The sequence below is a fragment of the Varanus komodoensis genome, unplaced genomic scaffold (assembly GCF_004798865.1).
Source record: "Varanus komodoensis strain SLA01 unplaced genomic scaffold, ASM479886v1 scaffold15, whole genome shotgun sequence".
Classification (NCBI taxonomy): Eukaryota; Metazoa; Chordata; class Lepidosauria; order Squamata; family Varanidae; genus Varanus; species Varanus komodoensis.
In genome coordinates this window covers 1392504-1419961 of record NW_025335440.1, presented here as the reverse complement: position 1 = coordinate 1419961, position 27458 = coordinate 1392504, and the positions used below count along the sequence as shown (strand labels likewise).

Here is a 27458-nt window from a genome sequence, read left to right as displayed (position 1 = left end):
TAAAAGTCACTTCCATACTTCATGAAAATGGGGGATTGGACACAAATGGATCATCCTGTAATTCTCCAGTGAGAACCAGTGCGATGTACCGCTTAGGAGTGCTGGAGTGGGACTCAGGCAATCTGGGTTCTAATTTTTGCTTCCGTGAAACTTAAGGCAGTTTCCATAATTCTTTTCTGCCTCTCAGTCTTATCCCACAGCAGCAGCCCTGGAGGAAGGATGAGCTGAGTGTCTGTGACCAGCCCAGAATCACCAGGCCAGCTCCATGGCTGAGCAGGGACTACGAGTAGACCCTGAGTCTCCCAGATCCCAGCCCAACGTTCTCACCACTGCACCTCACTGGCTTTCCCTGTATCTTGAAGGATCTGGACATCTGGAATATTGGAGAAGCAGCTTGAGGCAGAATTCTGTACAGCTCAGAAGCCCACATGACCTCATCAAAATTATCCTTTCTTGGCTTGGAAGTCAAGAGGCTCCGATTTAGAAACAGGCTGAGAAAAGAAGCCACATGCCAGCTGTGGACCAAGGGCCCCCAAACTCAGAGTTGCAGTAGTGGGGTACAAATAGTGGGATGCCGATTGAGCCCCCGTTACTGCCATCACCAGCCTCAGAGGATTTTCGTTGATCCTGAGACTAACAGCAGTTCACCCCCAAGTCCTTGCAGGAAAGGACTGTGCTTGGGAAAAAGAGACCGACCCTTCACAGGCATGCTTGTGATGCATTATTTGCTTTGCAGGCTTCTGGGGCATCTGGAAAGCATCACCATTAAAATAATGAATCACAGCCAAGTGCAGGGGACTCTGAAAGCGTGGCGCAATGCCGCAAGCGGGTCCATTTCTCTCACGCTCCCCAGCTTGGTGCCCGTCATCTCATCTTTGGGCCCCGGACCATGCTGGATTTTGTCCCTTGATTTTTAAAGAGAAACGTAATTTTTCACAGGAAAGATGAAATACCTGAAAGCAGAGAGTTGCCCCTGGCACCATCTGTGTTCAGGTTCAGAGGAGGGGCTTGGTCGCTCTGAGCTTGATGCCGCTGCAGTTCGTGGACCAGCCACCAGTTTGCCTTCTGGGAAATGAGGGTGCAGCGATGGATAGTGCCCCCCGTGCCATCTGTTTTGAAGGAGCAGGGAAGCCGCACTCCCAAAAGGCCACATATGCCTGCTGGCCCAAAGAGTGAGGAGTCCCAGACTGAAGCGATGGTAAGGGCCGGGGAAAGCTCTGAGGCCTGCTCTTGCCCACTTCCTGTCCTCCGCACTCCATGCCTGTCCCTCCTCTCCTCCCAGCTCTCACCTGAGAAAATAATCTACTGAGTTTTGCATGGATAGCTTACCTTGCTTCCGTCATGACTATGGGCCCCCTTCCGGGCACGAACCAAGCCCTCACCTGCTCCGCTTCAGCAGGGTGGCTGCCCCCGGGCCCCCGGGCCATGCTCTGGTCCAAACCCGGCTTGGCATGCTATACCCCCAACTCTTGCCCTGCCTGCCTTAAGATGCCACACTCCCCCAATGCCTCCAAACAGAAACCCCCAAGGGGTGCTACCTGCCAACCCGTCCCTAGTGGAACCAGGCCGAGGGCAAGGACAGAATTCCCACTGGGCACTCAGGGCCGCAGTTGTCTGGCCAGTGAGCACTGGCAGGCTGTGCGAGGTCCACTGTGGTTTGAGTTGGGTGGTTGGGGTGGGCTGCTTCGCCACAGCTGCCTCCATTGGGCGAGAAGTCTTGCTCATCTCCGGACAAATCCAGAGGTGCTCAGACACAGCTTGGTCCTCCCGGCCCTGTTCGACAGCCCTCCGGATCTCCTTCCAGACAGAACTCTGCGGGGTATGGATCTCATCACAAGAGCCCCATGAGTAGTTGAGGACACCATCGTAAGGGAGGCAAGGAACCTACTCCAGTTCCCCAATTCATCTCATACGCATATCCGGTTTGTTCTCTCTTCCTTCTTGGCCTTGGTACATGGTCCCCTGATCATCTTGGTTGCCCTCTTCTGAATAGGTTCCATTTTTTTGCTATGTGGAGTGCAGAACTAATCCTTGTATTTGAAGCGAGTTCCAACCAAGCAGTGAAGAAAGGTAGATTACTTTCCCGTAACGGTAATTCTTCAGGTAGCCACCTTGAAGAACTCACATCCTCCACACCAAAGTGTAAGACATGGAATCAGGTTGCAACTCAAGCTGCGACAACCCAGATTAAGGTCAGAGATCAGGAAAAGTCCCCTCACTGCCAGAGCAGTACAGCAGTGGGCCCAGCTGCCCAGAGAGGTGGGGGGCTCTCCCACGCTAGAGACATTCAAGAAGAAACTGGGCAGCCACCTGAGTGGGATGGTGTGGCTTGGCGTCCTGCAGCAGCAGGGGGCTGCACCCGATGGCCTCCATGGCCCCTTCCAGCTCTCTTGTTCTATGATTCTATGAAGGCACCATGTGATCTGCTGCAATGTCCAAAGGTCCAGGTGCCAGATGCTGCCTTAGTCCAGAGTCAGGAAGTCCAGGATCTGTGCAATTGTACACATTCTTCTTGGTACAGTTGAAGGAAGGGAGTGAGCAAAGCCTGCTGTGGCCATCCAGGGACTGTTAGGCTGTAGGCTGTGGAGTCCACCTGGATCTTTGAAGGTGAGAAGCAGAAATGGGGAGCAGGTAGAAAAATTCTCCCACCCAGCGGAGAAAGATGACATCCCCAGACAGCTTGAGCCACACCTGCTTTGCCGCAGAAATCCCTGCCCGCCTCATTGTTCTTCACTGTGAACGGGTCTACCGTGGAGTTGTCCCAGTAAGGGAAAAGCTGCCAAGAACTGCCACTCAGTAACTGAAAAGGCTGCCGTCAAGCTGCCACTCATGAGATGCCACCAATTCATTGATGCAGCAAGTAATGTTTTGGCCGGCAATCTGGAGAGCTGAAAATGTGATTCCTCTAGAGTGATTCCTCAAACAACTGGCGGGAGCAGTTGGTTAGCTGAACTGATTCTGAGCCCTGCTTTTGATTCAAGTAACGTTGTCGGTCAGTATTTGACCAACATTTCATCCATGAAATGTTGGCTTGAACACCCTCAGTGTTTTCCACATCCTAATAACTTAAGGCGGTTGGAGTGACATTTCGTCTCTGCAACGGGCCGCCTGCCCTGAATGATTAAAGTTCTGTTGTGGGCTCCCCACTTGAGAAGTTTTGCATCTGTCATTAGAATTAGAGGTGTCACATGGCGGGCAAAGGGCCCATGAATGTGATGCAAGAGACCCTGAAGAACCGCTTCCTGCGATTTCGAAGCTACGCTCCTGTGGGCACGGCCTCAAATCGTATTTGCCCTCTTTGCAGTTGCATCACCTGGATCACCCACGTGCAGCTCGTGACCGACTGCACCGCCAAGATCCTTTTCACACACCTCGCTGCCAGGCCAGACATCTCTTGCACAATCTAATTTCCTGTTCAGCAATGGCTGGCCGAACTGGGTAGCTCTCTTCTCTCACACACACATACACAGCCCCCCACTTTTTGAAAGGGAGTCTCAAGTTTAGACAGTTCAGTTGCCGTCATCTCCAGTTGCAGCCCTTGCCTCATTTTATTTAAAACGGGAGGCTGGTCATCGCAGAGTCCCTTTGCTCCTCAGAAAAAAGGCATCAGGGCAGCCGGTCCCTGGGCAAACAGAATCCTGGCCTATGAGCCAAAGGCTGAAAGGAATAGGAGCTGAAGGCTGATTAGGAAACAAAGGCACCATTTATTTAAATAGTTTGGAGGGCGGCTAGCCCCTGGGAAAGGGGTAGGTTCTCCACTGCATACACCCCCTGGACCACGATTGCAGCTGGACCTGCTTCATGGCTCCCACTGATGCTCCAGACACTCACCACCCCTCCCTCCTGGAGAGTTCTGCATCCAGAAGCCCGGGGGGGGGGGGGCAACCTGCCCAGCTTGCACTGCAGCGGAAGGAGAGTGACTGGGGGCCTGCAGGCTTCTCCCTTTGGGAACACGGTCTGACCGCCCCCCGCCCCCCACAGGACATTCTCAAGCAAAAAAGCTTTAATCTGCACGTGTGTCAGTGTCCCCAAGCGGCAAGTAGGGGCTGGGGGGGGGGGACAACAAAAGCTGTACCTCTCCGCCCCAAGAGATGTTTTGCCAGGGTCTTTCAGTTCTAAAGCCTTTTGGTGCCAGCAGCTAGAAGGACATAATGCTTTGTTCAGGTTTCTTTGGGTCTCTCTCCCATATATATATATATATACACAATGGATGCTTCAGTAATATTAAAGAAGAGTGACGGCTTGCAATAAAATCAACGTATAGCACTCCTGCCTTCCATGCATTTCACATTTCATAAAATAGATATGGAAGAAAATAGAATTTAGGAGATTTTAAAAAACTGTAATTACACCAAAATGCACAAAATGATCCCACCTCCCCAAAACACCACCACTACCTTCGTACGACAGATTTTTCTGCTGATGCTTAGTTTTATGAGCTCCTTAGATTTTTAGCTGCAGAAGACAGAATAGCTAAGGCACAGACATTTCTAAGACTTCAAACCTGTCAGTATTTTCAGCATCCACCATTTTTAAAAAAAGAAATCCATGAATAGTATACTACTTGATAGTGAGGAGAAACCCTTTAAAAGAATCCCTTACAGTGCAATCCTAAGCATCTCAGCTTAGAAGTAATGCCTGTTGAGTTCATGGGACTTACTCTTAAGTAAGTGTGTAAGCACAATGGCTGGGCACTCTGCCTCACCAGGCGAGATGTGACCCATTCTGTGTACGCCTGCACAGAATTGTGCTGGGAGGTTGCAACATTTACCCAGGAGTAGGCCTGCTAAATTCAGACAGTGTATTTCAGAGAAGACATGCATGGAATTGTGCTGTTCATGCCACTGTGGAACTTTCTCCCTCTAAATCTACCCCCTAAGCTTCCCAACAGCAACTAAAACTCATGCTAAAAAGAAACTCTATTAGGATGCTTCCCACATGAGTTCCACTGAAACAACAGCTGCCACTCCTCCACGTCCTTGCGCTCTTCCTGGAACTTCCTGGTGGATCGTGCCTGCCTGTACCATTGAAAGAACAATCATTACTACCTAATCAATGGGAAAGTTATGGAAATAATGTATGAGGCCTGCCCATCGCAACTGAAAGGCTGAAGCATCCTTCTGAGATGTATTTTGCTGTCCAGAAATGACAAGAGTGACTCCCCTTTCGAACACAAGGCATGCAAGCACAGAAACACATGCAGACTGGTGGTGGTGGAGGTTTTTAAAAATGCCATCATGAGAGGTTGAACCCCCTGAAGAAAACGATAGTCCAAATATTAACAACAATGAAAAAACAATCATCCTCGACCAGTCGCGAAGACCAGCTCTTTGGCTATTCCCAGTGGAGTCCCGTTTGGAAAGGAGGAGAGCGTGCTTCAGCCTAAAGGCCCCTTCATGCTTTTGGGCTGGTACATGGGCTGCTCCAGGGGCATCATGCCGAAACAATCCGAAGGGTTGCAGCGACCTTCTTTCCCAGGAGGCCCTGTCATTCCTGGGGGGCCCGGGATGCCTGGAATTCCCTGCTGTCCCATAGGCCCCGGAAGGCCGAGCTTGCCGTACCCGGGCGGTCCCTGGATCCCTGCAGAGAGAAAGGAGAGCATGGTGGAGCGGGGCATTTCATGCCATTCAAAAGCACAAAGGATCTCTCTCCCCCCACCCTCTCCTTTCTGCACACTGTTTGCCCTCCCCACTTCTGCCAACGGTAGGAAGGCCCAGGCTGGGGACCCTTGTTCCTTCACAGGTATGTGATGCTGCTCACGCGTCGCACTCGCTGATTTGCCAATCTAAAAATCGAACCAGATACGCAGGCAGGTGCTCCGCCTGTGAAGTGCCAAAGGCCCCCTCCAGCGTGGGAGAGTACTGTGGCGGGCCCCGACCCTGGCCCCGGCCCGAGGCTCAGGCCAGTGCCCAGCGACGCCAACTGCTGGCCCTGGCCCTGCGGCCGCATGCCAGGGAAAAGGAGGCTTTCACTGCCCGACCATCCACTGCAGCTCGAGAGGGGTGCACCGGGAGCGAGCCAGCGGCCCAAGAGGGGACGCCTCCCTGCAGAGGGGAGCCAGCATGGCTCCTTTGCCCTTTGCTGCGCAGAGGTGCCGCCACCGCATTTGAATGCGTCTCGAGCGTCTGCACAAGGGAGCCACCCTGCATTGACTCGCGCGGAACAATCCACCAGCCCCTCCCTCGCGAGTCGAGATGGGAATGCTCGCTTCATGAAGCGTGCGTGAAAAGGTTCAGAAAAACCCGCGCTAAAATGTGCAGAGAATGGAATGGTAGCACAAGGGCTCCAATCTGGTATGGGATCCCCTGGAGCAAGCTCCTGAATCCAACGGGGATTACTCTGAGTAAATCTGGACCGCAGTGCTGGAGCTGGATGCAGGCTTATTCATACTGGAGAAGGCCACTAAAATCGGGGAATTGAGTTTGCCATGACTTCCCATTGATTTCAAAGGGTCTACTCTAAGTAGGACCCATAACCCCCAATCTGCAAAAGAACCAGACCAGCAATGTTGATCTTCAGGAAGCTTCAACACGTTAGCAAGGCCCCATGAAGGTGGGCCCCTGCGAGAGGGAGCCCGCACACGGGGGAGAGGCCCTTTACCTTGTGGGCCTGGGGGCCCCGCCTCTCCCATGATCCCGATCCCCTTGTCTCCTTTTTCTCCTTTGGCGCCAGGCTCTCCTGCAGCAAGAGAAAGAAGGGCTCAGAGCTTACAGGACGCCCAGCCACCCACAGTGCATTCGGGGTCGCCTGCAAGCATCGGGCTTAACACAGAAACATAGAAATAGAGCGAGTTAGAAGGGTCCTTCCGGGCCATCTAGTCTGCCCTCCGGCACCACCCGGCTCTGCTCACAACATGCCCATCATGTGCAGGTCCAGCCTATCTTTGAACACCCGCACCGATGGGGCCACAACAACCTTCCGTGGACGCCCATTCCACACCCTCGGGGTCCTGACTGTCAGGAAGTGCTTCCTGGCATCCAAATGGAACCTTGGCTCCCTGAGCTTTGCTCCGTTAGAGCGCATCCTGCCTTCCTCTGCAGGGGAGAACAGGTCTCTACCCACCTCTGTGTGAGATCCCCTCGCATACCTGTATGTCGCCAGCATTTCCCCTCTGAGTCTCCTCTTCTCCAGGCTGAAGAGACCCAGTTCCCTCAGTCTCGCCTCATACCCCATCCCCTGCAAACCGGCCACCAACCTTGTGGCCCTACACTGCACTGACTCCAACCTGGCTATATTCTTTCGTTAATGAGGGGCCCAAAACTGAGCACAATACTCCAGTTGCAGGCGCACCAGAGTCGTGTAGAGTGGTAGGAATACCTCTCTCGATCTAGAAGCCGCACTTCTGGCTATGCAACCAAGGGTGGCGTTTGCCCTCTTGATCATCGCATCACACGGCTGGCTCATGTTCAGCCTGCAGTCAATAAGTATCCCAAGGTCCCTTTCACAAGTGCTGCTCTCCAGCCACTTGTCCCCAGTCCTGTACTTATGACACCTATTCCTATGCCCCAAGTGCAAGACCTTGCACTTATACACATTGAACGCCATCCTGTTGTCTCCTGTCCACTTCCATAGTCTGTCCAGATCCTTTTGGATCTGGAGTACCTGCTCCTCAGTTGTGGCCACTGCTCCAGTTTTAGTATCGCCTGCGAATTTGATCAGCAGACTGTTCACCCCTTATTCCATGTTGTTAATGAAAAGATTAAACAGGATCGGCCCCAGGACAGAGCCCTGGGGGATCCCGCTTGTCACTGGCCACCATCCTGATGATTCCCCACTACTGGTTACCCTCTGCTTTCGGTCAGTCAACCATGCCCTAATCCACTGGACAGTGCTTTGGTGTATCCCAAAACTCCTCAGTTTTTCCACCAGGATATCATGGGGCACTTTGTCAAAGGCCTTGCTGAAATCCAGGTATACCACATCCACTGCATCCCCTCCATACAGCCACCTCGAAACCTTGTCATAGAATTCCACAAGGTTTGTCTGGCAGGACCTGTTTTTGCGGAAACCGTGTTGTGCGGCTGTCAGCCTCCCATCACTAGATCTCTCTCTATTATGAGCCTTTCCATTGTTTTTCCTACAATGGATGTAAGGTAGCAGGTCTGTAATTCCGCATGTCCCTTCGATTACCCTTTTTGAAAATTGGGACCACTGATGCCACCCACCAGTCCTCGGGAACTTCACCTGTTCTCCATGAGGTCTCAAAAATGGAGGCCAGAGGGCGGGAGAGAACCCCTGCCAACTCTCTAAGTACTCTTGGGTGTAACCCGTCAGGGCCTGGCACCTTTGTAATGTCCAATGCCCTGAGGAGCCCCTCGACTTCAAGGGGGGGTGACTCTAATCTGTGCTCCTAAGTCCCCAGCCTCATCTAAACTCCTATGCAGATATCCCCCATCCTGCTTTGGGGAGAACACAGAGGCAAAATTTTGCATTTAGCATCTGTGCCTGTTCCCTCATACCAGTCACTGGATCTCCTTCCTCCTTATTTAGTGATCCCACCACTTGTCTCCCCTTCCTCTTTCTATTTACATGCTGAAAGAAGCCCTTTTTGTTGCTCTTGATATTCTTGGCAAGTCTCGGCTCGTAATCAGCCGTAGCCTTGTGAACAACCCTTCTGCAACAGGCCTCCTCCTCCTGGTACACCCTTTTGTCTATTTCCTCCAGTACCCAATTCCTATGGAGGTTCCTCTTTTGTCTAATCCTTCTAACCACCTCCTTTCGCATCCATGGCGCCACTTTCCTCTGCCTCCCCACCTTACTGACTAGAGGTATCGTCAAGGCTTGCACCTCCAAAACCTCCCTTTTGAGTGCTAGCCACCCCTCCTCAACTCGCTTACCCTCCAGTAACCTCTCCCAGGAGACTTTCCCCAGTGTGGCCTTCAGTTGGCCAAAGTTGGCCCTCTTGGAGTCCCAGCTTCTAGTGCTCGACCTGCTGCATGTCCCCAGTCCCCTGATCTCAAAGCAAAGGATGGAGTGAACACTCGCATCCAGAGCTCCCCTAATCTGTACTTCATCTATCAGCTCCTCCCTATTGGTCAAGACCAAGTCAAGGATGTTTCCCCCCCCTTGTCACCTCTTGGACCCTCTGTGTGAAAAACCCTCCCTCTATAGCTTCTAGGAAGCGACGTGACCTGGCTGTCACCGCCGAGTGAGTCTCCCAACAACTATCCAGGAGATTGAAATCTCCCATAATTACTGTGTCTCTCCCCCAAGATATCCTTAGAATCTGGTCTGTCAGGACATCATCCAGGGTCTCAAGTTGATCTGGAGGGCAATAACATACCCCCACTGTCAGGTCTCTTTCCCTGTCAAAACCCCTAAGTTTCACCCAGACTGCCTCTACCAGATCCCCATCTGCGCTGCATTCTATCTCACTGCATCCAGTCCCTTCCATGACATATAAATCTACGCCCCCGCCCCTCATTCCCTTCCTGTCCTTTCTAAACAGGTGGTGCCCCTCTATGTTTACAATCCAGTCTTGTCTTTCATCCCATCAAGTTTCCGTGATCCCCACCTGGTCATACTCTCCTATCCCCAGGAGAGCTTCAAGCTCTTCCTGCTTATTACCCATGCTCCTGGCATTGGTGTACATGCACCTCAGCTCCTTCCCACCGCTTCCTTTCCTTGGAGTTCCCAGCCTCCTCCTTCCTCCCACCCTGCCTGATACCTGGCCCCTCTCTGTAGGAGTTCTGTCAGTCCCTGAAGTATCTCTAAAACCCTGCTCCCAGAACCCTGATCCTCCCCCCACACTTGTCCAGTGCAGACACGTTCCTGGGGCGCCTGACCCCCCCAGCTCAGTTTAAAGTCTTCTGGACGAAGTTCGCTAGAGCATCTCCAAAGGGCCTTTTCCCCATCCTCGTGAGGTGTAACCCATCCCTTGCCAGAAGTCCATTGGCAAGAAACCGAGTGCCGTGGTCAAGGAACCCGAAGCGTTCCTTCTGGCACCGCACCCTAAGCCAGTCGTTCACCTTGGAGGCCCTCCTGTCCCTTCCTGGCCCAAATCCCCGGACTGGTAGGATCGACGAGAAGGCCACTTGGGCCTTCAGCTCCCTGAGCTTCTTCCCCAAGGCCTCAAAGTCCCTGGTGATCCCAACCACACCCTGCCTGGCCACGTCGTTTGTGCCCACATGGATCACCAGGACTGGCTGGTGACCCCCGGAGCGAACAAGACGCTCCGCTCTGTCCTTCACGTGCTGGATGCGTGCGCCCGGCAGTCAGCAAACCTCCATCTCCAGGCTGGGGCGGCACACCGCTGGCTCAGTGCCCCTCAGCAGGGACTCCCCAACAACAATCACCCGCCGCCGTGTCTTCCCGGTGGTGGTGGGTGGCCGTGCCCTGGCCCTCACCTCTCCTGCAGCAGCCCCCTTGCCACGTCGTCCCAGGCTGGGGGTCCTGCTGGTCCCCCAAGGCCTCATCAGCCCCAGCCTCCCCAAGAGAAGAGAACCTGTTTCTCAGCTCCAGATTGGTGCCAGGAGAAGGAGGAGGCCGTGCTGGCCTCCTCCTCCTGTGGGCGACATGTCTCCATATCTCCTCGGCTTCCCTCTCCCACCGCAGGCTGCTGAGACTGGGTCGGCCCGGGCCTCCTTGGAAGGGCGGGCGGGAGGACGTGCGCCTCCCACCATGCTGGGGCCTATTCCATTGGCTGATGAGATGGAGCATGGCCTCGCGACGAGACCCCAGGCCTTCGAGGCAAGGGGAGCCGCCCGCCCCGCCCGCTGCCCCCAGGACAGGCAGGCCGACTGGCCACCCGCGCGTAGAAGCGAAAGGAGAACAGAGAGAAGGGACACACTCACCACGCATTCCGGGCACGCCTTGCCGGCCCTCCCTCCCAATCTGTCCAGGCATTCCAGGGGATCCAGGCGATCCTGGCCGTCCGGGGGGGCCGTCTTTACCAGGGGGTCCTGGCCTTCCTGGTTGGGCAGCCAGCTCCACTGGGAACTGCATCCGGGAGGTGTAATAGGCCATCCGCTCTGCGGGGGGGGGGGGGGCAAAGAGACCACCGTGTTTGCTCTGCTGTTTGTTGATGGGTGGCCCTTCTCTGGGCATGGGTGGCTTGCCGGCAGTGGTGGGGAGGGGTGCCCCCACTCCAGCAAGGACCGTTCATTTAGTAGCTTGCTGGGAAAAGGCCTGTGGCAACCATGCAGGGGGGCTTTTCTCCCGCTGCCCCCCTGCCCAGCCCCGGCACTCCCAGCCTGCTCCTGCAAAGCCGGTACCAACCGTCAAGCATTTTGTTCAGCTCTTGTCTGATGAACCTCCGGATTTCATCGTAATTGATAACGTCTCCCTACCAGGGAAAGCAAAGCAGAGAGACGGCAGGAGTTGGTGGCTTCCTGCTCAGCATTAAATTCGCCAGGGGGGCCACGTCCAGCACGCAGCCCCAGCCCCCCCCCCACCCCAGCACCAGTTCCGCGATTGTGCCACCCCTTGTTAAGGGGCCAGCGGCAGCCCCACAGCTTTGGTGCTGCCCGCCCGCTGCTCCCGCACCCCCCCGCACTGCTGGCTTGGGAGCATGCCTCCGGAGACGGCTGGGGCCGGGCCCCCACTGCGCAGCGTCGCCTTCTGCACTCTGGCCCTCATTGCTGTGGAATGATCCCGGCAGCCCATCCTGGCCCCAGCTGTGGCCGTCCAGCGGGCGCCCTCCTCCCTTTGCCCCCTCAAAGGTCGCTGCACTCCCCCGCCTCTTACCATCGTCCCAGGCAACCCCGGGCTCCCTGGGCTACCCGAGGGACCGGGAAGGCCAGGCAGACCTCTTTCCCCAGAGGGGCCGCGTGGCCCCATGGGGCCCATCTCGCCACTCTTCCCTGGCCCTCCAGGCATCCCAGCTCTGCCCTTCTCTCCAGGCTGCCCTCTCTCTCCACTGGAGCCGCGCTCGCCCTGAAAGAAAAGGGAACAAGGGAAGTCCACGGTGTCGCCGGGCGGAAGGGCGTTTGTGCACTTCCAGCCAGGTCCTGCTTACCTTCTGTCCAGATGGTCCTGCAAGGCCTGGTTTCCCAGATGGACCCTAGGAAGGAGCAAGGGGAAGGAGTGACGCTTGGATGTGCACCCATCATGCTTCACCACACTGGGAACTGTGGTTCGCATGAGAATCAGCCCATCAACTGGGCAGGGAGCCCCGGCGCTTCGGAGTCCTCTTGTCCTCACTGCATAATGGAGCCATGGTCTCGCTAGAGGAGGCCAACGCCCAGGCCCCTGCAGCCACGGGGCCCTCAGAGAACCACCGGGGGGGGGGGGGGGGGCAGGCCTTCTCAGCATCAGCCCCTGGGACCGCCTGGGATACACGGGCCCACCAGGACCGGTGCTTCCCCCTTTAGAAATGCATCAGTTGCGGCAGTTTTGAACAGGTGTGTGTGCTATTGCCGGCTGGAACGAAAATGTGCCACGAAAAGTATTGGGAAATCAAGAGGCTCCTAGAACAGAAGATTTGGAAGGGGCCACTGGCCATCTTTGTGACCCTCTGCTCAGCCCCGGACACCAAGTTGAGCCAGCCCTCTGAGAGGGCGGCCAGTTACACCTTGGGTGACTCTGCGGGGAGAGAGCCCACCACTCCCAGGCCATGGGTCCTCAAACTAAGGCCCAGGGGCCGGATCCAGCCCGCCATGCCCATTTGGACCCACCGCCTGCCCGCACGCCGCCGCTCACCTCGCCCCGCATGCGGGGATGCAGCGGTTTGCTTGCTCAGAGAAAACAATCTCCAAGTGAGCAAGCCACTGCCTCCCCTCCCCTCCCCTCCCCTCCCCACACACCCCACCCCCACCTCAGCGCACACGCCCGGACACAGCACCCCCTCACCGGCCCGTGCGCACCGCCAGCACCACCCTTCCGGCCCGCGGCCAGCACCTTTCAACTGGCCCCCTGCTGGAAAAGTTTGAGGCACCCTGTCCTGGGCCATTGGCTCCATTGTCTACTGCTCTGGCAGTCAGGGGATTTTTCCTGAAATCCAGCTGAAATCTGGCGTCCTGCGCTCTGGGATGACTGAGAAGAGATCCTGGCCTTCATCTTGGGGGCAGCCTTTCAAGTGTGTGTACAGTGCTCTCCCATCGCCCCGCAGGCTTCTCTTCTCGAGGCTAAACATGCCCATTTCCTCCAGTCTCTCCAGCCCCGGGAGCGCCCTTGCTGCCTTCCTCCAAGCCCTCTGCAGCTTGTCTGCGTCTTTCTGCAACTGTGGCGGCCAAAGCTGGATGCAGCACTCCAGGCGGGGCTTGGCCAGCGCTGGGCAGAGGGGGACTAGCGGTCACACGACTTGGAAGAGGTGCTTCCAATCTGGCCCCACAGACCTGCTGGGGAGGGGACGGACGGACTGGAGGCGGAGGCCTGCGGGCTTCCTTGGGCACAGCCCAGGCCATGGGAGGAGGTGTTGTTAAGTGGACAGAGAGCTCTTGTCCTACCTCTTTGCCTGTCTGTCCGTCCATGCCTGGTTCCCCCTAGGATGGGACAGAACAGAAAGAAGGTTATTTTCCATCCATCGTTAGCGGTGGTCTCACTGCGTGGCCCTTGCAAGAACCTGGTGCCTTCGTCACCAAGCAAGGATCCGCATTCCCATCTCCCGGGTCTGCCGTCCCACAGCCAGCCCCCCAGGCAAGCAGGCCAGGCAAGCAGGCCAGGCCAGGCTGCTCGCACAGTTCCTTCACAGGCATTCAGCTCTCGAGTTGCCCCACTCACCGGTGGGCCTGGGTGACCTGGTGGGCCGGGCTGGCCTGGAATCCCACCGAGGCCTCTTTCGCCAGGAGGACCCCTCTCACCCTTCAGTCCCTGGAGGAGAGAAAGGTCAGGCGTCAGTCAGGCACCGCAGGGGGCAGCGGAGAAGAGGCCGAAGACTCAGCAGGACCCAGAAATGGAGACCTCTCCCCAGAAGTATTTATTTATTAAAACATTTTATCCCACCCCATTCGCCGAAGCCTCGGCTTACAACAATAAATTAAAACATCACAAATAACATTTTAAAATATATACATTAAAATAAGATACAAATATACAATATAAAATAAGCCGCCCTGGCCCAATAAAATATCAGTGCTCATTCCTAAAAGGGTCACATTCAAGGTCCCCCCACATTAATCAAGCCCCACATGAGCTCTGGTGGACCAGCCTGGTTCTTGTCTCTGCAGCCCATATCAGAGACAATATCTTCAAGTTTCTGAAAAAACTTTTACCATGCTCAGAGCATTTTGGAAAGGGCTTCCTTTCTCAGCGACTGCTTATCTTTCTCCACATATGCCAAGAAACTTTCCAATGCTTTCTCTGTTCCACAAAATGCTGTTTTATATGTGTATGTGTTTTGACCAAGGATTGGCCATCTTTGTGACCTTGAGGACCATGTGCCATGACAGAGGAGTGGGATGGGGGCTGCACACACGCAGGCACACATGCACACGCAGGGCGGGTTTGCATGGCGCTACAGGCCATGGTTAGTTTCTTCCCATGGTTGGTCTGCTGAGCTGTCTGTTCCCCAGCTTGAACAGACAACAGACCCCCTCCCCCCCTTTAGCTTGAGCATGGGCAGGCACCCCCTTCAAGCAGACTCCCTCATCCCCTCTGCCCGCAAGAGAGCAGCCTCGTTCCTCTCCCTGGGCCCCCTGACATACCACCTGGAGGACTGAGGGGGAGAGAGGCAGGCGGCAGAGGGAGGCGAGAGGCCACCCTGAGCCTGACTGTCTGCCGGGCACATGGGTGTAAAGCACCATGCAGCCCGGTCACCACGCCGGGTTGCTTGCCGGGATGTCTGGACCCAGGCAGAGCTCTGCACCTTGTTCGGCCCCCGTCACACACACTCCCCTTCTCGGTGCTCACAAAGTGACTCTGCGTCCCAAAGGCTCTTCCTACTGGTGCCGAGGAGGGCGGGGGCAGCCTCTGCTCCGGCAGCGGGAATCGCGCTGTGTGGGCGGGAGGCGTGCAGGAGAGGACTGTTCGCCCGTGCCCTCCTCCTCACCAGTGGCGATGAGCACCCTGTGTGGAACCCCATCCCGCAGGGGGCCGTGGCACGTAACCCTGGAAGGAGAACTCTGCGCCGTGCCTCAGGCGTACAGTGACCCTCGCGCGTGCCCCGTGCCAAGCAAGCCGGCTCTCATGATCGCGTGCACTGAGCCGCTCCCGCCGAGCCTCCGGTCTGTGCTTTGACTAGAATTGCACCGTTGCGATGTTAGCTGTCCAGCTTCTATGGAGCCACGAGATGAGGTGGACGTCGGTCTTTGTCGCCATAGTGTTCGCATGGCAACACAGCTCAACTTGTTTCAAAGGAACCTTTTAAAGATGCTTTGGGAGTGCCGAGTTCAGCTGGACGCACGCTAAGCTGCTTGTGCAAATGGTCACGGCCATTTTCACCCAGGGCTGGAATAAGACATCGCGAGTGGCAGGGTGACATCTGAGACGGTGACACCACCTTCATGCTGGGCACTGCTGGGTGGAAACCCAGTTTCCCCCGGTCAGCCTTCCCAAACCTCGATGTCCTCCAGATGTGTTGGTCCACAGCTCCCATTATCCCCAGCCAGCACAGGGGAGTTTGCCCCTGTGGTCTTTGGGTCATCTAGTCTGTCCTATTATGAGTTCCCCACTCTTGCCATGGAGATGGTGGTGGTGGTGGTGACGACGATGACAGCGACGAGAGCAACAACACTGCATTTATATCCTGCTTTTTTCCCCTCTTGTGAGGAACCCAGGTCTGCTTACATAGCCCCATTTCATCCTCAAAACAACAACCCTGTGATGTCAGTTGGGCTGGGAGCGTGTAACTGGCTCAAAGTCACCTACTGCGTCTCACGCATGAGTAAGAGAACTAGACCCTAGAACCGCATTTTACTGTGTTGTAAGTCGCCCAGAGAACTTCGGCCATGGACGGTATAATATGACATATATAACAACAATAAATAATAATATTTTACTCCTTTCTCCACACCACACTATCTTTTTTGAGGCACAGCGGCCAAATTGGTGTCCAGTATTCCAAGGCTCAGTGCACCATCAATTTGTGCAAAGGCATTATAATGGCAGCTTTATTTGTGGGAAGTGCAGACTCAGCGTTTTGATGCCGTTATGTGCCATCAAGTCCTCTCCAGCTGATGGCGACCCAATCCATGCATGCCCTCCAATCCGTCCTGTCCTTCACAGCCCTGCTCAGCCCCTGTAAACTCATCCAGCATTTACTTTGTGACAAATATTCTCTCTAGAAGCCTTTACATCTTATGAGACTCTTGCGTCAATAGGCTATCTGGCAAATATTTGGGCCAAATAGTTACCTGGTCTTCCGTGTGTACCTTTCTGGTAAGTTTAATGTTTTTATGGAGGAGTGATATCTGAGGACAAAAGAACATCCCACCTTTCTGCACAGAACCCAGATGCTTTGTCTGTCTCAGAGGGACAAGGATGGGGCTCTCGTATTCTCTGTGCTTGCCATTTTCCTGCCCACTCAGAAATATTTTAGGATAAGATGCTTTCATCCTGAAAGCAATGCTCCCAGAGGAATGTTTTAAACTGCATTTTCTTTACATTCCTGCGTTTCCATGCTTTTAAATCAAATACTTTTTACAAATGCAGAAGCTGAATGGACACACCTCCATTTCTCAAAAGCCTGTGTGTTCATACCAGGAATGTGACAACTTTTCCATCCCGGATGGGTACCTACTGATGCATAATGACAGCTGAACATCCTGATGCCATAGCAACAACATCCCAAGACAAGGGCAAGTCTGTCCCAGCTGAGCTGCTGCCAACCCAGGCCACCCACTGAGAGGGGCACGAATGATACTCACAACACCAGTGAGTCCGGATGGGCCTGGCTGTCCGGGGCTCCCAGGAGGGCCCTGGTGCGGCAGAGAAGCAGGGCATGGGGAAGAAAGGGGGAAGAGCAGACGGTTACAATAAGTTTTTCCACAACTAGGGACTTTTATGTGGGCATTTCCTAGAGTTTTTGCTGCATATTAGTTCATCAGGGGCCCACAAGGCAGCCCAGAAAATTATAAAAACTGCTGAAAATCTACCTTTAAAATGCATCCCAGACCAATGGCAAAGTAGAGCTGCTCATGAGTCAACAGTGTAATTCAAGAGCAGCAGGTTAAAAAAATAAAATCACAACACCAAAACAGTGTTGTTTTGTGAGCCCAAATACCCCTCTAGGGCAGTTTTGTCAAGTCTGAATGCTTTTCGTTCACCCAGTCAAATTGCTCAGTGAATTGGGGCCTGCAACACCAGAGGAGACAGGGGAGCCTGGCTTCTTGCTCACCAGCTGCCCCTGATCATTGCATGGAACACATGAGGGAGAGGAGAGTTTTGTATCAGCAGAGGGACGTGTGTGTACATGGGAGGTGGTCGCCCCCAGGCTCTGCTCTGTCAGCTACGGCACCTCTCACCCAGCCCAGCTCACTTTTGGTACTGGGGCACAGCTGGGGAGAAGAGGGTCTGAAGCAGCAGGACAAGACACGGCCCAGCACGGCCAGGTTCACCTTCTCACATCACCTTCTCGCATTCTCCTTGCAATGTAGAAGCCAGACTATCCGTTTTGCAGGTGCCTCCCAACGGCCCATGGCCCAAGGATCATTCTGCCATGCTGTTAAGAATGTGTTTGGATGCCTCCCCTAACGCTTCTGTCCCCATTCGGGGACTGTCCCCTCCCGAGCAGCAAAGCCATGGCAGGTTCAGCTATGCTCACCCTCCCAGCAACCCTAAAAGTCTGAGCCTCTTGGTACCACGTTACAGAGGAAGGGGACAGAGGTGAGACTGGCCCAGCCACACGATGCCACCCGGGGCCAAAGTCCGAGCGACAGCCCAGATGCTGCTCTCTCGTGCACTCCCAGCATCTCAGCTCAGCACAGAGCTCTCCGAGCCACCCGCCCGCTGACTCGGGAGCAGACCCACCGCTTTCAGTGGGACGTGGTGATAACCCCCTTTCCTTGCACTGGGGCTAAGCATCACTGTTACTCTTCTTGAAGGGCCGCTGGTTGTTTTATTTTGTTTTCCCATTTAGCCTGTGTCCATATGTGCCTGCCCGCCCCTTAAGATCTGGGGCAGAGGCCCCTCTCCGGGAGCCCTCCTTGAAGGAGATTAGGAGGGTGACTACCTGGAGAAGGGTCTTCTCTGTGGTGGCACCATGACTATGGAATACTCTCCCCAGAGAGGTTCGCCTGGCACGGTCACTTTATTCTTTCTGGCACCAGGCTAAAACCCTTTTATTTTCCCAATGTTTTAATGTTTGACTGTTTTAATATGGGTTTTATTGTTGATTGGTTAGGAATTTGACTAGGATGCTGCGTTTTATTCTATTTTGACTTATTGTTAAACCATCCCAAGACCACGACAAGGGACGGTCTAAAAAAATTTTCAATAAATAAATAAAATAAAATAAAATAAAATAAAATAAAATAAAATAAATTACAGCACTACACTAAGCAAATAACATGAGGAAGGGAACCAAACAGAGAAGCGAGAATCCCTGAGCCCAGGATCCTCTTGCACAGCAAGATGGTTTCAGCAGAGGTTCGGGTGCCATCTGAGCCACATGACCAAAAATCCGTGCAGAAAAAAACAAGAAGTAGTTTGACTTACAACATGGCCAGGTGGGCCAGGCCTGCCTTGGGGTCCCAGAGGACCAGGATCACCCTGGAGGGGAGGGAGAGGGAGAGTGGGAGAGAGAGAGAGAGAGAGACTCAGCTCTCCTGCTAAACTCTTATATCATTAAGTTGCTGGCCTTTAAATATATGTCAATCTACTTCAACTTTTTTTTGTAGATCCGGGGGAGATTGACTAGAGACGTCAAAGTTTTTCGCTTACCTGTGTGCTGTGCCCCCAAACTTAAACCACCCTTCTGTGCACCAGGTACTCTTGGCTTGTGCCATGTGATGGTCGGCAGCACTCAAAGTGCCTGGGGGGGCTGCCCTTCCCCACCCTGACCCCCTCCACTTCTAAGAAGCCCAGCCAGCACTCCCAATGGCCAGGCATTCTGGTTTAAAGCATCAGGAGGGCAGCAAGCGGGGAGCGGCTGCCCCAGAACAACAGTCCCCAAGTGTCCCCCCCACCCCAGTCACCCACTGGAGTCATGTCTTACTCTGGAGAAATAAAAGGTTTATAGCCTTTGAGACGACCGGAGCAAGAGAGCAACTCGCCTCCCTGTTTGGCGCCTGCCCCGTGTAGACCACCAATTCCAGACGGCTTCCTTTGCCACACAAAACATAATCCAAACCAGGACGCATTGAGCCTGCCTTGATCTGCAGAGCCCCGACCCGCCTCCTGGGTTATGCATTTGCTGCAGTGTTGCAGAGGGAGGTAATACTGAGCAACCAGTTTGGCCGAGCATCATGGGCTGGATTTGGTGGCTGGCAATCCAGAACAAGGAGCAGGGTCTTGTGCGTGCCCCCCGAGGATGGCCCCAGAATGTCAACCCGCTTCCAGCTGGGTAACTCACATCCGCTCCAGTACGGCCAGGATTCCCAGGTGGTCCCGGTTTGCCACAGTCACCCTGGGGGGCAATAAACAAATGGTTGCATTGTCAGAGGGAGGGCATGAAGCATTTCACCAAAGACCCGAACTGGAGGCGTTGTCTCTCTGAGCCGTCCTGGCCTAGCAGGACCCGCCAGCGGAGGCATCGAAGGCTGGTCCTGCCATGATGTGCGAACAGGCCTTAAGGTGGCCTCTATGAAGTGGTTTGGAATAGCTGGGGGGTGCATCACGGGCCTGTAACGGCAAGGAGTCCTGTGCAGCTCTCCGATCTTGGCTTCTATGCTCCCCATTGTGACAACAGCATCCACAATCAATTTATATCAGGATAATTCATTTCCTTTTCCTGCCTCTTTTTGTGTCAAGATGGATACGGGAATGAGATGATACAAGAACCAGCAACATAGAATGAAAGGCTTAGATCCCCCAGGGACATTTAGTCAATTCCCAGTATTATCAGTGAATGGCTTACCTTTTGGCCTGGAAGTCCAGGGTGGCCTGTTTTCCCTTTGAACCCCTAGAAGGAAGCAGGAAAGGAGAGAAATTTGATCTGCAGAGCTAGGTAGACTCCTGCGGGTGCTGAAGCTCCCAACTGACTAGAAACCTGGCCCAGCAAACACAGAACAACCTGGCTTGCTCTGGTACCTTCATAGCAGGCACTTGTCCAATGGGGACCAAGTGGCGAAGCTTCCAGAGTCTACTGATAAATGCTGCCAACTGTTAATCTTCACACACACACCAAACCACTGCTAAAAGCACAACGGCTGGGGCTGACTGAAAAGTTGGCAGTCTGACTGTCCTGGTTAGGACAAGCTCTTCAAGGGGGGGCACAAGGGAGGCTGAGGTTCTCAGAAAATGACAGAAACATATAATCCCTGTGCCGCTGCGTATGACTATGTCCTAGATGACCTACAACTTACTGGAGGTCCCATCCTTCCTGGTGGTCCCGCAGGTCCAGGGTCACCCTAGAGAAAGCACAGGGTTAGTGGCACGGAGAGGAAGAGGCGGAGCCAGAATGGAGGCTGAAGCAGAAAGCCAGCTTGATTGCCTCTTCACACGACTCATGGGACCCGGCCCCAAGCTTCACAAGACCCAATCAGGGCAATTTCCTATTTGTCCTAATAAGAATGAAGGGCCTTTCCACATGAGATGCATGCCATGTGTTTGCTAAAGAAGACGGGGACGGCAGAGGATGGGGTGGCTGGATGGAGTCACTGAAGCAGTCGGCGTGAGCTTAGGCGGACGCCGGGGGAAGGGGAGCATAGGAGAGCCTGGAGGAATGTTGTCCATGGGGTGCGACTTCACAAATAACATAACTCATAGCTACTTAAAGGGAGTTTTCTACATGGTCTTCAGTTTCATTAAACAGCTCTTTGAGCAAGTTTTTGAAAGCAGGGAAAATGTAATATAAATGCAAAAGAGAACCCTTTTTCAGTTCTCTATTTGCACTATTTTGGTATCCCACAATGCCACCTAGCGGTCACATAGTAGAAAAGCAGGAAACACTTCATCTGGTGTTCAGATCTGTTCTGTGACAAAACTGAGATGAAGTGAATCAGAAGTCTTGTGCAGAAGAGTTCCAAATCAAAGGCAATACTGAACCCAACCGCAATTATGGACACAATATAATCCACAATGGTCTTTCTATGGGGCCAAGAGAAAGTGGGGAAAAAAGCATTTTTCTCCCTTTCCCACAATACCAGAACCTGGGTTTATGATGCTGATCGGTGGGAGGTTTGAGACAGATAAAAGGAAGTACTTCTTTGTACAGCATACAGTTAAACTATGGAATTCCCGACCACAGGAGACGTTGATGGCCACCAATTTGGATGGCCTTAAAAGGGGGCTGGGCAGATTCATGGAGGAGGTGGCTATCAGTGGCTACTAGCCTTGCCGGCCATGGGCTTCCTCCTTTACCAGACATGGCACACCAGTATACACCAATTGCTGAGGATCTTGGGCAGAAGGAGGTCTTGCAGCCATCCTGCTGGAGGGATCCTGTGGGCAGCTGGTTTGCCACTATGGGAATTGAGTGCTCGACTGGATGGACCTTGGGTCTGATCCAGCACAGTTCTCTTGAAGACATGGAAAAGACATTCTGGAGCAGCAAGTGTCCTGTCCTGGAAATTCTTACCCGCAACCCTGGCTTTCCATCCTTCCCATCTAGTCCGTCCAAGCCAGGTGGACCCTGGAAAGAAACGCAAGAAACGTGCATTCATTCTCTTTCTTACCTTGTGAAAAATCCCGATCGTGTGGCCAAGATGTACCACAAGAGCCCAGAAGCCTCGGGGCGACTTATTTTATATTGTTAATTTATAGTATTTTAATTGGTTTATGTTGTGAGCTGCCCCGAGGCTTCGGCGAACGGGGCGGCATAGAAATGTTCTAAATGAATAAAATAAAATAAATAAATAAAGGCTCTGCAGCTCAGTTCATGCATCATACCAAATGACGGTTAATGAAGCTTGACATGAGCATGTTGCCCGAGCTGACAAATCATGGCCCGCAACCAGCTGGCAACCATGATCTGAAGTCGGCTCCCAAACAACGGCTTTTCCTAAGGTTGGTTTAGTGTAATGAATGCTTCAGTTAAGTTTCCCTTCACAGATTCAGAGGCACCGACCTTCATTTCCATAAAGTTCTTTATCCACCAACATGTTTTCCAGAAGCACACTCACCCAGAATGGATCTCTGAGCATGCACAAAGTGGTTCATTCAATCAATCTAGTATTACTTCTAGGAATTCTCCTTACGAGTATGTTTGGGCGTCATCCTTTTGGGAGGGGCACGCCTCCTCTCTACACGCTGATCCTCTAATTGGGCCGCCCTCCTCTGCCAACATTTGGGGTTGAGAGCTGTACCCACCTTGTCTGTCTCTGAGAAACTCCCCTGCACATCCAGGTTATTCTCAGAGGCTGTGGGAACATCTGGGGAGGCTGGCCTTGCTATAAGTAGCTCTGCTTCTCGTCTCAACATCTGGAATGGGCCCACAATCCACCCCACCCTCCACACACACACTCCTCCTCCTCCAAGTCCAGATCAGTGTGTCCTGGGAATGAGCACCAAGAGCAACTGCTCCTCCCGGGTCAAGCAGCTCCATCTGAGCCAAGATGGAAAACAAGCAGAGAAGCAGCTCCACGTCACGGTTTGGCTGCTGAATGTGCGACCCACGGCTCAGGCTTCAGACTTGGAGGGGGCTGCGCTGGGGCCCCCGGAGGGCAATTCCATTCCCTCCAAAGCTTCTATGGGCTGCACCTGTTTGCATGCACATGCACACACATACCCCCCCCACACACACACACAGGCACACACATCTTCCCCCATCCCAGTGACTTCAGCCACGATTGTGTGGGAAAGGAAGCAGAGGAACTCCTCAACCTCCTCTTAGCAATCAGGACTGACAAACTGACGAGAATCGATTCTTCTAGGAATTGGGTATGAGGGGATCTCTACTTCCACATCTAAGTCTCAACCGAACTGGTGTTACTCATGAACCGTGGCTAGTGCATGTCTGTACTCAGCTGTTCTCTGAATAATCTCAGGATTCACAGTGTGTCAGGGTATTTTGGAGTCCTGCTGGAAGGTCTGAGTTGTGTCCCGAGCAACGATGTCACTGTGTTGGATGCACCCCTGAAGAGGACACCCCCATGGCCCCCGGTTCCCCTCCCTCCCTCCTCCCCATCAATGGGTCTCGATGCCCTCCGGAGTGAAGCCACGAAGGCACACGGGTGCTCGCCGAGGGCATCAGAAAGCCAGACGCATCGGCACGGCCTGGGAAGCGAGGTCCCGCCCGTGCCGGAGCGCTGGAGCCAAAGAAAGCCAGGCAGGGTGCTGGAGAGGGCAGCTCTGGTGTGGGCCACCTGAGTGGCTGCAGGAGGGAGCACCTGCCCCACCAAGGACATGGCAGCATGCGTCTTTTGCAGCATGGAAGGGAGGTGTGCCTTCAGCTTCACTTGAGGAAGTGTGGACACACAGTCGCAACCTGCCACACACTGAGGCCAAATGGCAAGCCAAGGTAAATTGCCTCTGTGTTTAATGTGCAGGTGTTTCTTGGCACCCGAGCAAGTATCACGGGGAAATGTATCCCTTCCTTCCACTGCGGCCCTGAGAAAAATCCCAGTTTAATTTTAGGACAATACAGGAATGCAGCAAAGGAAGAAAATGCTCTGCATCCTCCACGCTGGCTCTTATTCTGTGTATTATCAGCCCAGCCACACACAAGAGGCTGCTACTGGCATTCTAAAGACCTGCACACACAATTCCGAGGTGCAGTTAATGCCGTGCCCCGTTTGGCCATGGGAGAAGACGGACGGCCCGAGACCTCCTTGTGCCGAGATGCGCTGTGAGTCAGGAGGGTTATCTGAACCCTGTGGGTTGTGTAAGGAGGGGCTCCTCCAGGACAAGCTGCGCATGCGTGGTTTCTGTTCCACTACGACTTGTTTCCCGGTTTTATGAGGGAGGAGGGGAGGCGTATCCTGAGCAGCAGGGATGCTGCGGAGTCGGAGCAAGTGGGCTCGCCACCCTCAGAAAGGGCCACTGCCCCAGCTGGGCTTTTCCTGCAGGAGGCTCCTGACGCTCCCCTCCATGCCCGGCTGCTTCGGCCCATGGCCGCTCACGTCCGTGTCTCCGCCAGCAGGCTTACCTGTACCCCAGGAGGCCCCGGAGGCCCCGGTGAGCCGGTCATCCCAGGGGGACCACGCATGCCCTCGGATCCCTGCAAAGAGGCCACACACCTCATCACCAACCTGTGGCTGCGCGGCATGCCTTGGAAGAAGCAGGGGGTGAATGCGCAAGACCAATATGTAGAGCAAAGAGCAGCGGCCCCAGGACAAACCAGGAAGGAGGCTGGATGCGGGAGGGGCAGGAGGGAAAGACGCACTGACAGTCCCTCCGCCCGCCCTCCCTGGTCATCCTTTCCTTGAGGAATTCCAGTGGGGAGCAGAGAAGAGGTTGAATCGACGCTCGACATTTTAGCTTGCATCGCAGCGCCTGATTCCGAGAAATATCACATGCCCTGCTCCTTCGGGCTATTCTGCCCATGCGTCCTAGATTCCTCCAGACTTGGTGTGTTAGGGCCCTTTGATATATTGCGCTTCTCCCTCTCTCTCAATCTCTCTTTCAGGGTGTGCTGAACTTGCGGTACTCCTCAGGGGCCAGGAGGAGCAGCTCCGGTGAGCTGGGAGGGAGCAGGATCTGTCCCCTCAGGGCACGGGCAAAACAGCAGCACAGGTTCTGAGGGGGAGAACTTTCAATAGATCCCGCACCTTCCTCACTGTCCCCTGTGGCTTCTTTCTCACTCTTCTGCCAACTGAACCAAATAGTTAATGCAGCTGAAGAGTTAATTCTGTGCTGTGCTGCCCTCCCCTCCCCTCTTAGAGAATAAAGTTTGGCCTGCCCCGTTGTCTTCTTGCTGCAAGAAACAACCAGCTGAAAAAGAGCTGAGTGCACATCTTGTCAGATGTAAATCACGCTGTCCTCATTGCTCCTACGCAGAAGTAAATCACGTTGATTTCAATGACCTTTGCTCTTAGGAAAGTCAGCACAGGAGAGGGGCAGCGCTCGCTTTTGGGAACTGCTTTTGCCTGGAGCAGGATGGGGGTACCGATCCTGCTGGGCCCAACCCATGGGGGACTCCAGCCACACCACCCCTTCCCCATGATTCTTCGTGAGGGGGTGGAAGGCACTGCCCTTTTCCCTCTTTTTTTAATGCTCCCCACTCCACATCTCTGCATCGAGGAAAACAACATTTTCCCTGCACACATCATCTCTTGAACTTCTAGTCCTTCCACAATTGCGTCTGTGCATGACACAGGATCACTCTTTCGCAACAGTGGAAGCGGCTGCATTCATTAGCATGTGCTCCAATGGAAAGAATGTGTGTTGCACAAAGACCACAGCAGGAAAAAGGAAGATGCTCCAGTGTCAGTCCACCCTGGAAGAAAGCAAGCTGGGGCGGCATTCGGAGAACTTCTGGAGAGCACTTGGGCATGTCGGCTGGCGCGGCTGCCCCAAGGGTGTTCTGGGCAGGCTGCCCCAGAGGGGCCATGGAGGCCGAGGCCACTTGGACTGACCGCCGGGGTGCCGCTCCTTGCCTGCACCGGAAGCCCCCTGCTGGCATTTTTGTCCTGCGCCTCCCAAGCTGCCCACTCGTGGAGGCATCTCGCCTTCCGGCAATCAGGCCGGATCTCGGGGATGCGGTCCTGGCCGCGAGCAGCAGATGTCAGCAGAGGCTTGGGAGCAGGGAAGCCTTGCTCCCCATCCCTCCCTAATCGCCCAGTTGCATCTCTTTCCTGCTGCAGCTCAGTGGTTATTTTCTTCCTGGAATTATCGTACGTGTCATCAGAGAAGCTTCTTGACAAGATATACTATCACTTCTCCCTGGCCAGGGTTTATTCAAGAAAACAGTTGGGAAGGGAGGAAAGAGGAGAAGCCTTATCTGCAAGATTGGGCCTTGGTGGCTGAGCAAATGGGCCAACCCCCCCCCCCCCCCCCGCTTCCCCAGCCCCCTCTGCAACCGCAAAGGCCCTCTGGCCAGATTCAAAGCGTTATGCTCGAGTAGCAGTGGCTGGCACTCCCGCGGCTGCCCTCAGTCCCACTTGCTTTTGGCGATTTTTCCTAGTGTGCGAAAGCAGCGCTGCACCAATGCTCTAGTCTTGTCGAGAGCGCCAAGGAAAGAGAGCAAGAAGCGAGTGATGAGCTGTGCCACCTCCGCCCAGCCGCCCTTCAGTGCTCCTCTCCAATCCCCGAAAATGCCTCCGTCTCCCCTGCACCTTCTGGCACTTGACCACTGGCAACTCCCTTCCGCTCTTCCTGCCCATCCCACTTGCTCCTCTGGGGGAACCGCAGCATCAGCGCCCGCACTGCAAGCGGCGTTGGGGAGCGGAGCCCTCCAGGCCCCCTGTGCTTCTCGAGCGCCGCCCATGTCTGGGCCAGTGCTGCCTCCGTGACCTCGATCCCCTGATGGAGCAAGGGCAGGAGATGCATCCTGCCTTCAGGACAGTGTAGGAGGGGAGGGGAGGGGAGGGGAGGGGAGGGGAGGGGGCCACACAGAGGGAAAGAAGGCAGCGCTGGCCGGACCGTGGAGGGAGCAGGGGATCCAGAAATGAGGCCACTGGACCCGATCCTATGGGGCTTCCCGGTGGAGGGCTTATAGTACTTCTGGTTAAAGTATTCCATCTTTCCCTCCTGAATGGATTTCTGTGGCTAGGAAAAAAGCTGCATCAGGCAGTGGGAAAACACATGCAGAGGACATTAATGTCTGGACTTCCTGGAAGACCCTGCAAATGAGGCAGGCCACACACAACAGCAGAGCCATCATGAGAGCAGGCGCCCAGAGAGCTCTTCTTTCAAACTCTTGGAATCCACACTCCATCACTAACTAGCACTGGGAGCCCCCCGATTCCCCCTGTCCCCATGGTTTGCACAGGATCCAACCCTGATGGATCTGTCCTTCCCTGTCCAAGGCAGGAATGAGCTCCTCCCTTCCACAGCATCCAACTTTGGTTCACTCACTTTTTCTGCTGGGGGTCCTGGAGGTCCAGGTGATCCTGCTTTTCCTGGGAAGCCCGGAGGACCCTATAAAACACAAGCACACGCAACCAATAGATGCTTTTGTGCATTCACCGCCTAGAATGAAGTCACTTGGCTTTTGGATCTACAAGCAAGCTGCATTTGAGAAAAAGTTCCAGCCAGCCAGGCAGTGGAAAAAAGAAATAAAAGGACTCAAAGCCCTGCATTTAAAAATCTGAATTTCACAGCATGCCTAAATTACACAGAGAGCAAATTGAATAATTTCTCTTATGCTGCATAATTTATTCTGCTAGTCATGTGGAGGTGGACAGGAGTCCTACAAAGCCCCCTTATTCAGCCATCTCTCTGGCTTCTGAGATTTCAGCAGGCATTGCTCACATGATTTCTTTGCAAACATAAGGACTAGAAACTTGTATGTATAAGCAGAGATACTTGGGAAGCTGAATTCCAGTACCACACTACTGAGCACTTTCTGCACTTGTGCTGGACTGCAGTGCACAAACAACCAG

At 54.1% G+C, this 27458-nt stretch overlaps 1 protein-coding gene across 1 annotated transcript in view; it reads right to left on the bottom strand.

Annotated features, from left to right (window-relative positions):
- Nucleotides 1–5208: 5208 nt before the first annotated feature.
- Nucleotides 5209–27458, bottom strand: part of COL16A1 (collagen type XVI alpha 1 chain) — a 132725-nt gene continuing 110475 nt past the window's right edge. Inside the window, exons 56-71 of the mRNA XM_044424818.1 lie at nucleotides 26932–26994; nucleotides 24062–24133; nucleotides 21554–21607; nucleotides 20340–20384; nucleotides 19892–19936; nucleotides 19388–19441; nucleotides 18532–18585; nucleotides 16743–16793; nucleotides 13660–13749; nucleotides 13386–13421; nucleotides 11957–12001; nucleotides 11686–11874; nucleotides 11218–11284; nucleotides 10794–10970; nucleotides 6601–6678; nucleotides 5209–5580 (exon numbers count right to left, since the gene is read on the bottom strand). Of these exons, the coding sequence (XP_044280753.1) occupies nucleotides 5378–5580; nucleotides 6601–6678; nucleotides 10794–10970; nucleotides 11218–11284; nucleotides 11686–11874; nucleotides 11957–12001; nucleotides 13386–13421; nucleotides 13660–13749; nucleotides 16743–16793; nucleotides 18532–18585; nucleotides 19388–19441; nucleotides 19892–19936; nucleotides 20340–20384; nucleotides 21554–21607; nucleotides 24062–24133; nucleotides 26932–26994 (1323 nt within the window). The 3' untranslated portion in view covers nucleotides 5209–5377. The remainder of the gene's footprint in view (nucleotides 5581–6600; nucleotides 6679–10793; nucleotides 10971–11217; nucleotides 11285–11685; nucleotides 11875–11956; nucleotides 12002–13385; nucleotides 13422–13659; nucleotides 13750–16742; nucleotides 16794–18531; nucleotides 18586–19387; nucleotides 19442–19891; nucleotides 19937–20339; nucleotides 20385–21553; nucleotides 21608–24061; nucleotides 24134–26931; nucleotides 26995–27458) is intronic.